The sequence below is a fragment of the Siphateles boraxobius genome, unplaced genomic scaffold, assembly GCF_051911475.1.
Source record: "Siphateles boraxobius isolate OS27281-9 unplaced genomic scaffold, OSU_SipBor_1 12, whole genome shotgun sequence".
In the NCBI taxonomy this organism is placed as follows: domain Eukaryota; kingdom Metazoa; phylum Chordata; class Actinopteri; order Cypriniformes; family Leuciscidae; genus Siphateles; species Siphateles boraxobius.
In genome coordinates this window covers 32,533,876-32,547,500 of record NW_027508722.1, presented here as the reverse complement: position 1 = coordinate 32,547,500, position 13,625 = coordinate 32,533,876, and the positions used below count along the sequence as shown (strand labels likewise).

The 13,625-nt window shown below is 38.7% G+C and overlaps 1 protein-coding gene across 3 annotated transcripts in view; it reads left to right on the top strand.

The window, feature by feature from the left end:
* Nucleotides 1–13,625, top strand: part of arhgap28 (Rho GTPase activating protein 28) — a 39,429-nt gene that overhangs the window by 12,987 nt on the left and 12,817 nt on the right. For all 3 annotated transcript variants that reach the window (XM_077218534.1, XM_077218540.1, XM_077218548.1), the window contains exons 2-7: nt 1,370–1,539; nt 2,918–3,138; nt 5,446–5,518; nt 6,204–6,376; nt 8,217–8,382; nt 12,837–12,928. In XM_077218534.1, coding sequence (XP_077074649.1) covers nt 1,370–1,539; nt 2,918–3,138; nt 5,446–5,518; nt 6,204–6,376; nt 8,217–8,382; nt 12,837–12,928 — 895 coding nt within the window. The remainder of the gene's footprint in view (nt 1–1,369; nt 1,540–2,917; nt 3,139–5,445; nt 5,519–6,203; nt 6,377–8,216; nt 8,383–12,836; nt 12,929–13,625) is intronic.

The window sequence follows — 13,625 nt, the reverse complement described above, 5'->3', positions numbered from 1 at the left end:
AAATCATCATATTATAGTGATTTCTGAAGGATCATGTGACACTGAAGACAGGAGTAATGATGCTGAAAATTCAGCTTTGATCACAGGAATAAATTAAACTTTACTATATATTCACATAGAAAACAGATGATTTACATCAGAATAATATTTCATAAATTTTACTGTATTTTTGATCAAATAAACGCATGGAGTCGCATTTCACCTGGAATATTGCTCTAATGTCCGGACTGTCTGATAACATCAGCAATAATCAGATCATAAATATGTTTATGCATTAGAGTGTCCTGCTGAAATGTGTTCATATCGGCTCATCAGATGAAAAGAGAAACTGAAGCGAAACACACACACACTCATGTTTTCAGATCCACACACTCTCCATGCAAACGTCGTTGTGTTTTTCCAGCTAAAGCTTCGAGTGCTGATTGTGTTTCTAGCGAAGGCTTGATGTGTGTAAACAGGCAAGAACTTTCGAAGGCAATTAAGTTCCTCATGTAACACAATTCAGGCTCCATCGCGCTGATCGATAACTCGCTGAGAGTGACGCCAGTTCACTTACTGACCATGAGAGAAACCTTCATCATCATCATCATCAGCAGCTCCTGTAGACTTATCAATATTTGACAGAAACCCAGAGATGAAGCTGATATGAGTAGTTTATGGAAATGCTGTAGTGTCTCCATCACTGAACATGCACTTGTTATGATTTATGATCTGACACATCTGCCGTTTACACATGAACAACTGTTGCTTTTGGCTTGCTTAGTTGGGGACATTTAATATTCATCAATATTATTGAACTCCTGCATTGACACCATCATACAGGTGAAACGCGAAACATTAGAATATCGTGCAAAAGTTATAATTTTGATGATTATGGCTTACAGCTTATGAAAACCCCAAATTCAGAATCTCAGAAAATTAGAATGAAATCAATAAAAAAAAGGATTTTAAATACAGAAAAGTCGGCCCCCTGAAAAGTATAATCATGCATATGTATACAGTATAGTTATACGAGAGATATATATGAGAACTGAACTGGACGATGACATCACGGTTTCTCCAGAGCGGCTGTATATATATATAAATGAACTAAATTAATAACTTTTTTACAACAGAAATGAACCATCACTGAACTTACTTAAGATGTACTTTGAAAATATTTCCATCTAGAAACAAACTTTGTTGCATTATTTTCCTGTTATCTCTGTAAAGCTGCTTTGAAACGCGCTGTATAAACGTGACTTGAAGGAACGCTTTCAAATGCTGTTTCCTCACACGAGACGAGATGAAGAAGTCTTGTTGATCGAGTGTATATTAGCGCGCTAGTCTCTCGCGCGGACTCACGGCTTCTTCTTCTTCTGTGTGTCAGGAAAGCTCAGTATCCGAGGCTAGGCATGAGTTCTCCCGGCTCCGTGTCTCCTCTCGCTCCGGACCGCTCCGTGTCCCGAGACTCCATGGAGGATTACTGGAGCGAGATGAAGAACATCCAGGAGGACCGGCAGGACCGGCCCGAGGATCTGGAGCGGGTCAGCTCAGACGGTGCGTATCCCACAGGACCGGCTCAGTTTACCCCCACTGGCCTCACGAGTGCGCCGAGAAAACGGATTTCTATTCCCTGTCAATGGGGTCTGAAAAATAATCTTCTTTCTGTTTGAATTAAGATTATTTTTCTTACCCAGATTGTCTTTTTTTAAGCCCCGGAAAACGGGACATAATATCTTATGTCATTTCACTCATCTATGTAAATGCACCTTGATTTAAGAATTTTTACATTTTTGGACTGGAAACAAGAGAAAAATACTGAGTCAGAAAAGCATTTCACTGTTTGTTTTGTTTGGTTTTACGTTACTGTGCTTTTACTTTTTTCTTTACTATGTTCAGCACTTTGGATAACTCTGCTATGTTGAAATGTGCTTTATAAATAAAATTAACTTACTCTCAAAACTGCTCGCTACGAATGCGGAAAACGCAGAAAATCCAAACCGATCCGAATTTTTTTGACGGACGAAAATTTTGCAGGCTCTGTAAACGCGATTGACACAACGTGAGGTCGTATTTATTTTGTAATGTGGGAAAACTTCTGACAAGAATTTCAGACTGCGTGTTCAGGATCCTTTAATAGAGGCTTTCGCACCGGAGGAACCGTTTCATCGTTCCCAGAACGATTGGCGGGAGTTCCCGGATTTTGGCGTGTTCGCACCGCAGGAACTGGGAACGATTTTAGTTCCAGGAACTCTTTTAAAGAAACTAATTTACTCCTACTTCAGAGTCGCTCTAAACCAGCGCTATATGAACTACAGTGACGTTAGTGTTCGCTGATTGGCCGAACGCACGCGAAACACCAGCAGCCGCCATTGTTAAAAAGCAGATTATAGCCTGTATATTTACTCCAGAAACCAACTCTACGAACATGTAAAACAGAGACAGATGAAGCTCTTAATCTTTACGCTGAGGAGAAATCCAAAGTAGTTGAGTAGAGCGAGAGAAACATGATCATGTATTTCTGCACAGCAACACTGAACATCAAACACACGCACACGCTAATAACTTTATTACCGTCTACTTTTTATGTATAACAGTTCTTTTTAATAACGTATTAGATTGTAAGCTAATAAACATGAAGAATGCTAGCTCTGGCGTTCTCAGCGCTGTCAAAATAAAAGTCTCAACAATACGTCACGAGTTCCTCCGGCGCTGCGAACGCAACCAGGAAAACGTTCCCAGAGGAAGCATTAGTTCTCGGAGAACCGTCCCTAAGGCTAGATCCTAGAACTACCGGTGCGAAAGCCCCTAATGTTGCAGAGTTCATCACTCAATTCAGCTAAGTATGTCATTTCACTGTAACTAAATGCTTGCCATCATCATTTTGACATCATGTGATTCTGCAGTCTAATTAGTGTGTGTGTGATTGGTTCAGAGGCGGAGCTTGAGGAGGCGTGGCTCCAGGAGGCGGGGCTTAGCACACTGGTGACGGGAACTCAGAGCGACGGCCCGGCCGAGGCGCTTCTCTCCACACTCACGCGATCACAGGCCGCTATGGTGAAGAAGCGGGTCGATAACTACACGCAAACTCTGCGCAAGAGGAACCGGCAACCCATGAGACACGTGCGGGACGTCTTCTCCATGCCAGACGCCTCGGTGAGCGCAAGCGAACGCATGAAGCTAACGTGCAACCGCACGCTGAGTGGAAGAAACTCCTGTTGAATGTTAGGAAGTAGCTTATCAAAATGGATTCCTATGAAGGTAAAAGAGTGGCAAAACTCGAGGGCATGTACATGTGAATTTGAGCACTTTTGAGAATATTCGTACTTGTACGCTAAAATTTACACTCACCGCTCCAATGTGAAAACCTGTAAAGTTGAATGTTGAGGTTTGCACTCGCAGACGACAGTCACAAACCTGTATTCTGAGTTTGAAGCTTCAGAAAAGTAGACACAAATGTGTAAAATGCCATTCACTTTTGCAACTCTGAATGAAATGGGATTTCTTTTGTACGTGATGATGTCAGGAAACCCGTGTCCGCGAAATGTTGGCGTTTCGTGACATCATCGCGTACAAATGCAATCCCATTGGCTAGGCGCCAACCAATAAGACGACTCCTTTGCCCCCCTTTCTCTCTCGCCGCACCTGAGTTGCAAGTGCAGTTATTTTTTAATCGAATATATATATCGCAAAAAGAGTTGCAAAAGTCAAGGCACAATTTTAAATTGCAGTGACAGATCTGAGAATTTGCAAATGCCTAATGAGATTTTACTGTGAATGTAAATGAAAGTGCAACTATGCACTACAAGTTTGTGTCTGTCATTGTGTTTCTGTGAATGGCATTTTACACATTTGTGTCTACTTTTCTGAAGCTTCAAACTCAGAATACAGGTTTGTGACTGTCGTCTGCGAGTGCAAATCTCAACATTCAACTTCAGATTTTAATTTTACAGGTTTTCACATTGAAGCGGTGATTGTAAATTTTAGCGTAAAAGTACAAATATTGTGAAAAGAGCTCAAATTCACATCTACATGCCCTCAAGTTTTGCTACTCTTTTACCTTCATAGGAATCAATTTGATAAGCTACTTCCTAACATTCAGAAGGAGCTTCATCCACTCAGCGTACGATTGCAGGTTTGAAGGTGTCGTCTTCTCACAGGCGTTTCATTTTGACCATTTCCCATGATCCTTTGCTGCCGCAGCTGTTGTCGCCGTCTGTTCAGCGTGTGAATGTGTCTCAAAATAACCGAGACTGGAATGAGACACATGAGGAAACCCCAGACGTGTTTAAATTTAGCCTCATGACAGCAGGAGACAACAAACCTTCCACATTCCTGCTGAAACGACACATCCGAGTTTGGCTTCTTATCTGGTAAATGATGTAAATAGAATACAAAATGTCATTCAGTGTCATTGAGGTTCGAGGACTTGAAGTCAAGACTAAACGGAAGAAGAGACAGACCTTTTCTTTCGTAGTGTGATGTACATTCGAGTGTTAGTTATCGGAAAATGTTGGGCGGGACTTGGTTCTGTGCATCGGTTGTTGATTGGATGTTGAGATGTGGGCGTGGTTTTTAAAACTGGAGGCGGAGCATGTGCTGGCAGGGGCGGGGTTTATGCGCACTGAATGATTGGAGAACCCTGCATACATCACGCTTCAGATAAAGATTGTATCAATTACGTTATTACACCAGTAGGTGGCGACAAGTAAAGGTTAAAAACTTGTATTTGTCATTGAATCATTCGTTCAAGAAATGTGTTTAAAAACGCTGATTCATCCAGAAATGAAAACAAGTCGTTGGGTGAGTCATTGAATCGATTTAGAAAAAATAATGAATTCAAATTAAATATATTTTATAAATAGACTGCAGGAATTAACATTTTGTCACAACCTCTAGTAAATTACATGTTATTTTGTTTAGTTGTTTATTCAGAATAATGGGAGAATTGTGACACAAAAAAAATTGCGAGTCTCAATTTATCCACAATCGTGCAGCTCTATGTGAGATTTTCATCAAATAACTAGGTCAAAACTTTTTAAAACTGAAACACACATGGGTGAAGTGTTGACGGGTGTTCAGGGTGAATCAGTCGTGAGTAACGGTCAGCTGCTCTGACAGCTGAAGTATCTCATCATGTGATTGGATGTGAAGGACAGATTCATTGGACTGAAATAGTCCAACAAAAGTCCAGTGTTCAGCAGGACATCATCTATCCAGACATTATACACGCAACACATGCTAACTCATGCTAACACTTGCTGAAATGATGTAATATGACACGTGGGATGCGATGCCCTTTTTAAAGTGTTTTCTCTTCACTCACAAAAAGTAGTGTAGGCCTGTTGCAATTATTGATTATGGGTTATTTTATCAAATCAGAACATGTTTACCTCATGAGCACTCTTTTCGGGATCTGTGTGTGTGTGTGTGTGATAATGATGTCATTGTGTTCTCTTACAGTCGGAACTGACGCCTCCCGTTTCTCCAAACGGACAGATCGCTCCCAAACTTCCCCAGTGGAATCCTCCTAAAGGTTGGACAACGTTTGAGCCTCTTTAGATTACCAGATATCATATTTACTAGTGTGTGCAGGACACTATAGTTCATTTCTGTAAGTGAGGAGAGCAAAATAAAGGAAACTGTGACATATTATACACAATAATTCTTCATACAGTGACCAAAAATGATTGGGACACTTTGAGCTGATCATGTTTTAAGTGTTTTTTCTTTAATAACTAATGCAGCTTTTTACACCACAGACTGAACAACATGAAGCATTGCTTGGTAACTGGTTGAGCTAAACTGGTATTATCTAATTGTGTAGTTAAATTTAACAGCTGACAGATATTCAACATAATTCATGTGTGAGAGTCTAACAGAAGGACGGACAAAACCAGTCAAATATCAACTGGGTTCTAGTCATATTTTATCACCATTTTCTAAAACGTCGAAGGTGTCTGAATAAATTTTGGTTTGACTGTATATATTTACATTTAAATATTAATTTAGCAGATGCTTTTATCAAAAGTGATGAACAAATGAGGAACATCACATGATATTTACAGTACATGATGAGAAATAGAGCTAAAGCTGGAGTTATTATTTTAGTGGCTGTGTTTATGGTTTTGCTCATGGAATATGATCATTGGTGATTGATGAGGTTTTAGTGAGGCTTAATGTTGTGTGGTTTAGTAACACTCCATGTCTTGTGTGTGCAGTTCCTCCAGCGTGTTCGGTGTTCACTCCGCCGGACAGTAAAAGCTCGAGCAGCGTTTCAGAGCCCATCCTGTTATCGTTTGACGTGCCGTATTCAGAAGGAGCTCGAGCTCACCGGAAGGGCCGCGAATGCCAAGACTGCAGGAGGATCCGTAAAGACGACAAGGATTTACCGGTGTGTATAAGATAGTGTTGTTTATTTGTATAGCACATTTAAAAACAACGTGAGATGATCCTGATCTGATCTATTTTTGACACTAGACTATAGGAAAGAGGAGTTTTAACACTCTGGTGCTCTTCGCGTTTTTTTTTGTCAATGAAATTAATGTAGTATATTTTAGTTTGATAATGTGTTTTATTTAATATTTTGTGTTTTATGGGGATTTTTTTTTTATACTCAATGATATTTACGCTGTATTTATAATACATTTATTAACTTTTTGAGCATAGACCTGAAAATTAAATTTCTAACTTAAACTGTGGTAAATCTTGAATGCTTTAAACACAGACTGAAGTTGGATCTCTCCTCAAACACGACACTTGCCAGATTATTGCTGAAGTGAAAAATGTTTAAAAAAGTCAACTTTTAAAATAGTTGCAGAATTTTACGTGTTTTGTAAATGCACAAAAATACTATTTTCAATTTTATATTAAATATATATTTTCAAAATCACGATTTACTCTAAAACTGCATGAAAATCAAAGCCATAAATCTAAACAAGTTGTGTTGCAAATGTGAGCTGATATCTCAGTAAATTATCGTTCAGTGAGATGTTGTTCAGCTGCAGTACTAAACGCTTCCACTAGAGGAAACTCTCTCACATTCATTTCCAATGCGCTTATTTTTGACCGCGAGGAGCAGAAGTGTGACTATTGTTTTCAGGACCATTAAACCTGTTCCAATCATGTCCATGATTTTTTTGTTCACAAAGCAAGTGCCAAAACCTTTACCAAGTTTTGTACCTTGAAGAAAGAAATTCTAAAAAAACAAAACGTACGTTATTTCAGTCCACAATGACTGAAGAGCACTAGAGGCTAAAGGCTGACAACGATAACTATAACAATAAAGATATAGTTCTAGAAATCGTTCTTAATGTACAAGAATAGCCACACCACATCTGTAAAGGCACAGAGGAACGATATCACTTTCAGAATATTTTTTCATCCTGCTGATGAAGGATAAAACATTGGCAGGCAATCAGAATCAATCCTGGTTTAACGAGCGTTTAACGACAAAACTGCAGTGAGCTTATAATAAACAGAAAGATATTGCGTTATCTTTATGGTTATTGTTCTGGGTGTGAGTGGCCTTTAATGTGCATTTTCCCTTTTAAACTGATTCTGATTTCATAATCCTGTCCTGTCAAATTTAAACATCGCACAAATTCAGAATGTGAATTAGTATTAGTCAACATTATTATAATATTAGCACTGCTAAAAGATAAACAGTCGTTTGGGTTCGGTAAGATTGTTTTTATGCTCACCAAGGCTGCGTTTATTTGATCAAAATACAGTAAGAATGTGGAATATTATTCTGATGTAAATCAGCTGTTTTCTATGTGAATATATAGTAAAGTGTAATTTATTCCTGTGAATTTTCAGCATCATTACTCCAGTCTTCAGTGTCACATGATCCTTCAGAAATCACTATAATATGATGATTTGATGCTCATTTATGATTATTATCAGTGTTGAAAACATATGTTTGTGGAAACCGTATTTTTCAGGATTCTTTGATGAATAGAAAGTAAAAAGAACAACGTTATGAATGTCTTTACTGTCACTTTTGACCAATTTTAATGCGCCCTTCCTGAATAGAAGTATTAATTTCTTACTGAGCCCAAACGTGTGCATACCAGCTCCAAATAAAACAAACTAAACCCTAACCATGTCATCGCAGGAAAGAAAACGGGAAAGAAATGCGCATTTGCCGGCAGTGTTTACTCTTCTGTTGCTCGAAACAAAAACGCAGCATTTACTGAAAGCATTTTAATGAGGTTTGTGGTGTTCTTCAGGGGTTTCAGACTGTGAAGCCCAGACAGGGTGTGACGCGGGTGAACGATCTGTCGTCGGAGGACATCAGGAAGATTGGATACATCTCTCTGATCGAACTGACCACATTCTACGACACCATGGGCATCGAGATGAAGAGGAACCGCGTGGAGCGCAGTAAAGCACGAGGTGCGTCTTATCATCAGACTCAGAAACCTCCTGAAACTCACTGTTAAAGGGATAGTTCACCCAACAATTAAAATTAGCCCATGATTTACTCTCCCTCAACTCATCCTCGGTGTATATGACATTCTGCTTTCAGACGAATACAATCAGAGTTATATTAAAATATGTCCTGGCTCTTCCAAGCTTTATAATGACAGTGAATGGCCGATTCTGTTCTGAATTCCATAAAAGTGCATCTATCCATCATAAAAGTGCATCTTTTATCACTTTTATGATGGATAGATGCACTTTTATGATGGACAGATGCACTTTTATGATGGATAGATGCACTTTTATGATGGACAGATGCACTTTGATGATGGACAGATGCACTTTTATGATGGACAGATGCACTTTTATGATGCACTTTTATGATGGACAGATGCACTTTTATGATGGATAGGTGCACTTTTATGATGGACAGATGCACTTTTATGATGGATAGATGCACTTTTATGATGGACAGATGCACTTTTATGATGGATAGGTGCACTTTTATGATGGACAGATGCACTTTTATGATGGATAGATGCACTTTTATGATGGACCGATGCACTTTTATGATGGATAGATGCACTTTTATGATGGATAGATGCACTTTTATGATGGACAGATGCACTTTTATGATGGATAGGTGCACTTTTATGATGGACAGATGCACTTTTATGATGGATAGGTGCACTTTTATGATGGACAGATGCACTTTTATGATGGATAGGTGCACTTTTATGATGGATAGGTGCACTTTTATGATGGATAGGTGCACTTTTATGATGGACAGATGCACTTTTATGATGGATAGGTGCACTTTTATGATGGACAGATGCACTTTTATGATGGATAGGTGCACTTTTATGATGGATAGGTGCACTTTTATGATGGACAGATGCACTTTTATGATGGACAGATGCACTTTTATGATGGATAGGTGCACTTTTATGATGGACAGATGCACTTTTATGATGGATAGGTGCACTTTTATGATGGATAGGTGCACTTTTATGATGGACAGATGCACTTTTATGATGGACAGATGCACTTTTATGATGGATAGATGCACTTTTATGATGGATAGATGCACTTTTATGATGGACAGATGCACTTTTATGATGGATAGGTGCACTTTTATGATGGACAGATGCACTTTTATGATGGACAGATGCACTTTTATGATGGATAGGTGCACTTTTATGATGGACAGATGCACTTTTATGATGGATAGGTGCACTTTTATGATGGACAGATGCACTTTTATGATGGATAGGTGCACTTTTATGATGGACAGATGCACTTTTATGATGGATAGATGCACTTTTATGATGGACAGATGCACTTTTATGATGGATAGATGCACTTTTATGATGGATAGATGCACTTTTATGATGGACAGATGCACTTTTATGATGGATAGGTGCACTTTTATGATGGACAGATGCACTTTTATGATGGATAGGTGCACTTTTATGATGGACAGATGCACTTTTATGATGGACAGATGCACTTTTATGATGGATAGGTGCACTTTTATGATGGATAGGTGCACTTTTATGATGGACAGATGCACTTTTATGATGGATAGGTGCACTTTTATGATGGACAGATGCACTTTTATGATGGATAGGTGCACTTTTATGATGGATAGATGCACTTTTATGATGGACAGATGCACTTTTATGATGGATAGGTGCACTTTTATGATGGATAGATGCACTTTTATGATGGACAGATGCACTTTTATGATGGATAGGTGCACTTTTATGATGGACAGATGCACTTTTATGATGGACAGATGCACTTTTATGATGGATAGGTGCACTTTTATGATGGACAGATGCACTTTTATGATGGATAGATGCACTTTTATGATGGACCGATGCACTTTTATGATGGATAGATGCACTTTTATGATGGATAGATGCACTTTTATGATGGACAGATGCACTTTTATGATGGATAGGTGCACTTTTATGATGGACAGATGCACTTTTATGATGGATAGGTGCACTTTTATGATGGACAGATGCACTTTTATGATGGACAGATGCACTTTTATGATGGATAGGTGCACTTTTATGATGGATAGGTGCACTTTTATGATGGACAGATGCACTTTTATGATGGATAGGTGCACTTTTATGATGGACAGATGCACTTTTATGATGGATAGGTGCACTTTTATGATGGATAGGTGCACTTTTATGATGGACAGATGCACTTTTATGATGGACAGATGCACTTTTATGATGGATAGGTGCACTTTTATGATGGACAGATGCACTTTTATGATGGATAGGTGCACTTTTATGATGGATAGGTGCACTTTTATGATGGACAGATGCACTTTTATGATGGACAGATGCACTTTTATGATGGATAGATGCACTTTTATGATGGATAGATGCACTTTTATGATGGACAGATGCACTTTTATGATGGATAGATGCACTTTTATGATGGACAGATGCACTTTTATGATGCACTTTTATGATGGACAGATGCACTTTTATGACGGATAGATGCACTTTTATGATGGATAGATGCACTTTTATGATGGACAGATGCACTTTTATGATGGATAGATGCACTTTTATGATGTACAGGTGCACTTTTATGATGGAGAGATGCACTTTTATGATGGACAGATGCACTTTTATGATGGAGAGATGCACTTTTATGATGTACAGATGCACTTTTATGATGGACAGATGCACTTTTATGATGGAGAGATGCACTTTTATGATGTACAGGTGCACTTTTATGATGGAGAGATGCACTTTTATGATGGACAGATGCACTTTTATGATGGAGAGATGCACTTTTATGATGTACAGATGCACTTTTATGATGGATAGATGCACTTTTATGATGGACAGATGCACTTTTATGATGGATAGATGCACTTTTATGATGTACAGGTGCACTTTTATGATGTACAGGTGCACTTTTATGATGGAGAGATGCACTTTTATGATGGACAGATGCACTTTTATGATGGAGAGATGCACTTTTATGATGGACAGATGCACTTTTATGATGCACTTTTATGATGGACAGATGCACTTTTATGACGGATAGATGCACTTTTATGATGGATAGATGCACTTTTATGATGGACAGATGCACTTTTATGATGGACAGATGCACTTTTATGATGTACAGGTGCACTTTTATGATGGAGAGATGCACTTTTATGATGGACAGATGCACTTTTATGATGGAGAGATGCACTTTTATGATGTACAGATGCACTTTTATGATGGAGAGATGCACTTTTATGATGGATAGATGCACTTTTATGATGGACAGATGCACTTTTATGATGGATAGATGCACTTTGATGGAAAATATACGGACATTCACTGCCATTATAAAGCTTGGTAGAGCCAGGAAATGTTTTACTGTATTCGTCTGAAAGAACAATGTCATATACACTTAGGATGAGTTGATGGTGAGAAAATCATGAGCTAATTTCCATTTTTGGGTGAACTATCCCTTTAACTAGGGCTGCGTCCTAATAATCCACTAACCATTAGTCGACTAGAAGAGGCTTAATTGACCTACATTTTATCAGTCATTCAGTGGCAGAAAAAAAAACCTCAAAAACTGTCTAAATCACGCAGGCTTCGAACAGATAGATCATTAACGGCAGGAAATCTAAACATTCCCTATTATTATTTGACCTCAAATATGGCAAATCACTTGAAACATGTAATTACAGTAGCAGCAAGTCTAATGTTAACCTAGATAAATGTGCGCTATTTTATTTAAGTGTTTGTGTTGAGAGCTTTTACTGCCACACATCACTGCATTTAACTTGAAACACTCAATCATTTTTTATCAATACAAATAAGAGTAATGCAAACTGTAAAGGGTCTACTTTTATTTTTGAAAACTCACAATAACAACAAAACGTGTTTTTGTAAATTCTGTCGATTCGGTGTTGAACTTGAGCGCATCACATAAATAAGCAGAAACTCAGCGTATACTTGCATAAGAAATATCTATGGAAAGCTTGAAATGTCTATCTACATTTTAATGAACAGATTCCAATGGAAATTAAATATTCTCTGATTATGTAATCCGTATGAAACGTGCATATATGAAGAGCCAGCATCGTCGACTTAATCTCTGCAGACGAAAAAAGAAAACATTACCAATGAATTATTAAAATGTTTAGACAATCTCATTCTGTTATTCATAATCATTATGTTTGCCGGTGCACTGTGGCTTTATGTTTGAATTTGTGCGCTGATTAGGGCATACGTATATTATATAGGCAATTAAAGGCGCATTATTATGATTTTTAACTTATTAATATAAACGTGCGATTAGTCGACTAATGGCTTAAATTAACGACTTTAGAAACGTCTTTAGTGTAGGGCAGCGCTACTATTAACGCTGTCGTTTGTTTCTCACAGACAGCGGGATTTTCGGCGTTCCTCTCACTACGCTGCTGGAGAACGACCAAAAGAAATATCCCGGCTCCAGAGTTCCTCTGGTTTTCAGGAAGGTACGTGGCTCTTCTTTCCCTCTTCGGTTGTTAGAAACACTGGAATGCTGTGATCAAGATTGTGAGCGCAGGCTTTTCCGGAAAGTTCCTAGTCAGCACTTCTCGCTATCTCACACTATCCTGACCTAGCGGCCCACGCTCCTCTCACTTTTCCAAAAAACAAAGGCGGTGGCCAGAAGTGCTCTGGTTTGTTTTACACGGCTGTCTTGACCTCGATGTTTCTGTTTTTAAGTGGAATGAGGGAGGCCATTTATTGTTTCACTGTTTCACCCCTTCAGGCGCTTGAGAGGTTTGCTGAGGGAACGCTTAGAAACAGAATAAAAATAGATGCTTCAATAAACGCTCAGGAGTGAATCATATTCTTCTCGTGTTGCAACACTGTCAGTGTTATGTGTTGGGAAACTGGAGACCTGACTGGAGGATACGGAGACTCCCGGAGGGTATAAACCCAGTGCTGACAGCTGATGAGTCCTGAACTCTTATCAGTCACTGATAAAGACTCTCTGTGTGTCAGAATGAGCTGGAATCTCAATCATCTCTGTCAGAAAACAACAGCACAACTGCTTCAAACTAGACTGGGCTGTTATCCTGGTACAAATCCACAAAAATATGGTGTTACCATAGTAGATGCCTACAAAACATGGTGTTATTGTAGAAAACATGGTGTTTCCATGGTAAATGTCCAACAAAATGGTGT